General features: G+C 46.9%; 1 protein-coding gene across 2 annotated transcripts in view; it reads right to left on the bottom strand.

The window, feature by feature from the left end:
* The window catches only part of nfatc2 (nuclear factor of activated T-cells, cytoplasmic, calcineurin-dependent 2), a 43,453-nt gene extending 41,152 nt beyond the window's left edge, over window positions 1-2,301 (bottom strand). The window contains exons 1-3 of one of the 2 annotated variants that reach the window (XM_015373161.1): window positions 1,988-2,301; window positions 482-1,397; window positions 226-394 (exon numbers count right to left, since the gene is read on the bottom strand). In XM_015373161.1, coding sequence (XP_015228647.1) covers window positions 226-394; window positions 482-1,397; window positions 1,988-2,120 — 1,218 coding nt within the window. In that variant the 5' untranslated portion in view covers window positions 2,121-2,301. The remainder of the gene's footprint in view (window positions 1-225; window positions 395-481; window positions 1,398-1,987) is intronic. The other variant, XM_015373162.1, reaches the window with a different exon arrangement.
* Between the last annotated feature and the right edge of the window lie 747 nt (window positions 2,302-3,048).

The following is a 3,048-nucleotide window of genomic DNA, read 5'->3' as shown; positions in this document are numbered from 1 at the left end:
TCCGATAGGGGGCCGATTATATCGTGCATCCCTATTAAAAACATAATTAACTTGCACAAATAAGGAATAATATTAACCATACATGCAAACAGAGTTTAACGGGGCCCCCAGGAACTTGGGTCCCTAGGAAACTGCCTAGTTTTCCCTAATGTTGAATCATTTGTTCAGGTAAATCCGTTCTGCTTTGATCCAATAGGTGTAAAAGAAGCTTCTGTTAGTTATTACCTGAACCACCGGGTGCCCCCCTGTGGGTGCTTTGACTGCACCCCTGCTTCCCTCCGTCTCATAGTGGGCCCTGTGGTGCGGTTTGGGCTGGACCTCAATGTGGAGCTCGTACTGTTCGGTGCGACTGGGAAGCGGCCATTCCAGCGGTGGGAGTGACGCCAGCGGGAGGCTGCAGACGGAAAGACAAAATAACCACGGTGATTGTTGCTACTGAGAGATGTGAGCTTAGAAAGCGTTCCCTCTCTCACCGACCTACCTGCAGATACTGGGAACCAGCGGCTTAGGCCAGATTGATGGGATGACAAAGAAAGGTTCCCCCGCAGGTTTAGATTTAATGTCCTGATCACAGGGCACTAAGTAGTTCCCGTCCCCATGGTTCTCTGGGTACAGAGTGTAAACTTGGTTGGACGTTTTGACTATTTTGGTGGGCACCAGGCCTGGCTGGCTGCCGTTAAAACCGTTCACGCCTTCTACGACGCCAGCATGCGCGAAATGAGCTCCCATGTTGAGATCCTCCTGCCTGCCGTGGGGGGACGGGCTGCGGGACCTCTGTCCGGGGATCAGCCCCGGATTCCGGTACATTTCGTAGGTGCGCTTGCCCTGTGGGGAGGCGGAGCGCGGCCGGGGGGAGGGAGAACGCGCCCCCAGGCCGCCGTCCTCTCCTAGGTTGGTGTGAGGGGAGGTACCCGGGGAGGTGCGTGGGGAGCTGGTGTGGATGTTCTGCATGCGGGGGCAGAGATCGCCCGGATTGGGGACGCTGCTGGGGGAGACGCAGGGAGACGCCCAGGGGGAGTAGTTCTCAGAGTGCCAGCTGGTGGAGGAATTGCTGCTGGCAGGACTCAGGCACTGGGGCTCCCGGTAGGCCAGGTTATCATGGCCGGGCACAGTGAGGGTGGGCCGGGGGCTGATGTTCAGGTGCTGGCTCGGCAGGGAGTCCCGGCCATGGCTGTAGTGCTCACGGGAGGGGGTGATCTCAATCCGGGGGCTCAGGGCGACGCCCGGGGGCCGGGCGCTCTCCAGGTAGTTCCTGGCCTCCTGGTTTTCATACCCAGAGAGAACTTTTGAGTCGGAGTAAGGGGAGCTGCACGACTTGATCCTGTACGGCTCATCCAGAGGAAAACCTGGCCTGGATTCAGGACTGAGCACCTTGTGAGAAGCAAGGCCAGGGTCATCTGCAGAGAAACAGGCATTAGAAGACATCATCAATCTGCATAAACAAAGATCTGTTACAATAGAGCTGCACATTGAATGCACCACGCAGTCACAATCCGCTTCCAAATAATATCTTTATGATGGAAAAACAATCAGCTTCATGATGTTATCTTTACAGAATTATTAAATAGTGTGCAGCTCTGTCCAACTATAGTGGCTGCAGCTTTTCTTTCCAACCAAACAGCAGCAGGAGACTGCAGTCATCTCATCAATGGAGTCCAATCTGAACATGATGACTTGATGAGATGAATGGAGTCTGCTGTGCCATTGCTTTGGTGGAAGGAAACCTGCAGCCATACGGCCCTTTATGGAACCAGTTTGACATCCCTGCTATACAAGGATAAAAAAATATATATTATTATTTATATAACATCAAAATAAACAGCTTTACATCAGATCCCACATCAATAATAAGTCTGACACATTTGCTTCCTGGTTTATTCCAACATTCAAATAAACTGTACAGGTAAATGCATCAGAGGCAAAACAAACCGAGTTCAGCTCAGGTGAGCACAAAATAAAATCAAATAAATGAACTTTTCGGACAAACCTTGGTCTCCTCCTGCAAAGTCGCTGCAAGGCGGCTCATACTCAAACAAATACTCAAACTGTAAATCCTCATCAGGACAGTTGGCTTGACTCAGGTCTTCCTCCAGGTCCTTTTCGTCGTAAAAGGATGTCATCTGTCTTGATTTTTATTTTTTATTTTATTGAAGTCTATAGATTCCTCCTGCTGGGTTTGCTCTGCTGGAGCCAATTCGCTGCCGGAGCGTCAGATCCCGCATCGGCCAACTACTAGAGTTGAAGCTGCGATCAAAGTTTCCTGTTTCAGTTCTCAGCGGTTATTTTCAGAAAGGAAGGCGGGTCTATTTACGAACCGAGCCGCACTTTTTTTTTTTTTTTTAATGTGTGTTTGTTTGTTTTTTTCTCTCTCTCTCTCTCTTCCTCTGTTTCAGTGCGGGTTTTATCACGCCTCCCCCGCCTCAGATGATGCGTCGAGCAGCAAAAGAGCAAAAGTGCAAACAGGTGTTTGTGCCGCGCAGTTTCCTTCCCATTCGAGTTGCGCTTCTACACTATGACTTACGGCTGGATAGAAAATCATGGTGCGTTCAGGTCCCGTTGGAGAGTTTTCGGTATAGAGATAATTTTTTTCATAATTTGTGTAATAGTTGTATATTACGGAAGAGGATTAGGGCCGCTGGAAAAAAAAAAAAAGTTAACTGATTTTTTTTATTTTATTTCAGTATAGTATGGGAAAAAAGTCAGAATTCTGACTTTAATGTCAGAATTCTGACTTTTTTCTCAGGATTCTGACTTTATTCTCAGAATTCTAACTTTTTTCCTCAGAATTCTGACTTTAATCTCAGAATTCTGAGAAAAAAGTCAGAATTCTGACATTAAAGTCAGAATTCTGACTTTTTTCCCATACTATACTGAAATAAAATAAAAAAAAATCAGTTAACTTTTTTTTTTTTTCCAGTGGCCCTAATCCTCTTCCGTAGTATTTTTATTTAAAAAGTTAAAAATTTTTTTTTTTTTTTTTTTTTTTTTTTTTTCAGTGGCCCTAATCCTCTTCCGTACTAGTTTGACCAGTAGAGTCTAATAAAAATT

This window comes from Cyprinodon variegatus, unplaced genomic scaffold, assembly GCF_000732505.1.
Source record: "Cyprinodon variegatus isolate N-32 unplaced genomic scaffold, C_variegatus-1.0 Scaffold81, whole genome shotgun sequence".
In the NCBI taxonomy this organism is placed as follows: Eukaryota; Metazoa; Chordata; class Actinopteri; order Cyprinodontiformes; family Cyprinodontidae; genus Cyprinodon; species Cyprinodon variegatus.
The sequence above is the reverse complement of the archived record's forward strand: the minus strand, read 5'-3'. Positions and strand labels throughout refer to the sequence as shown.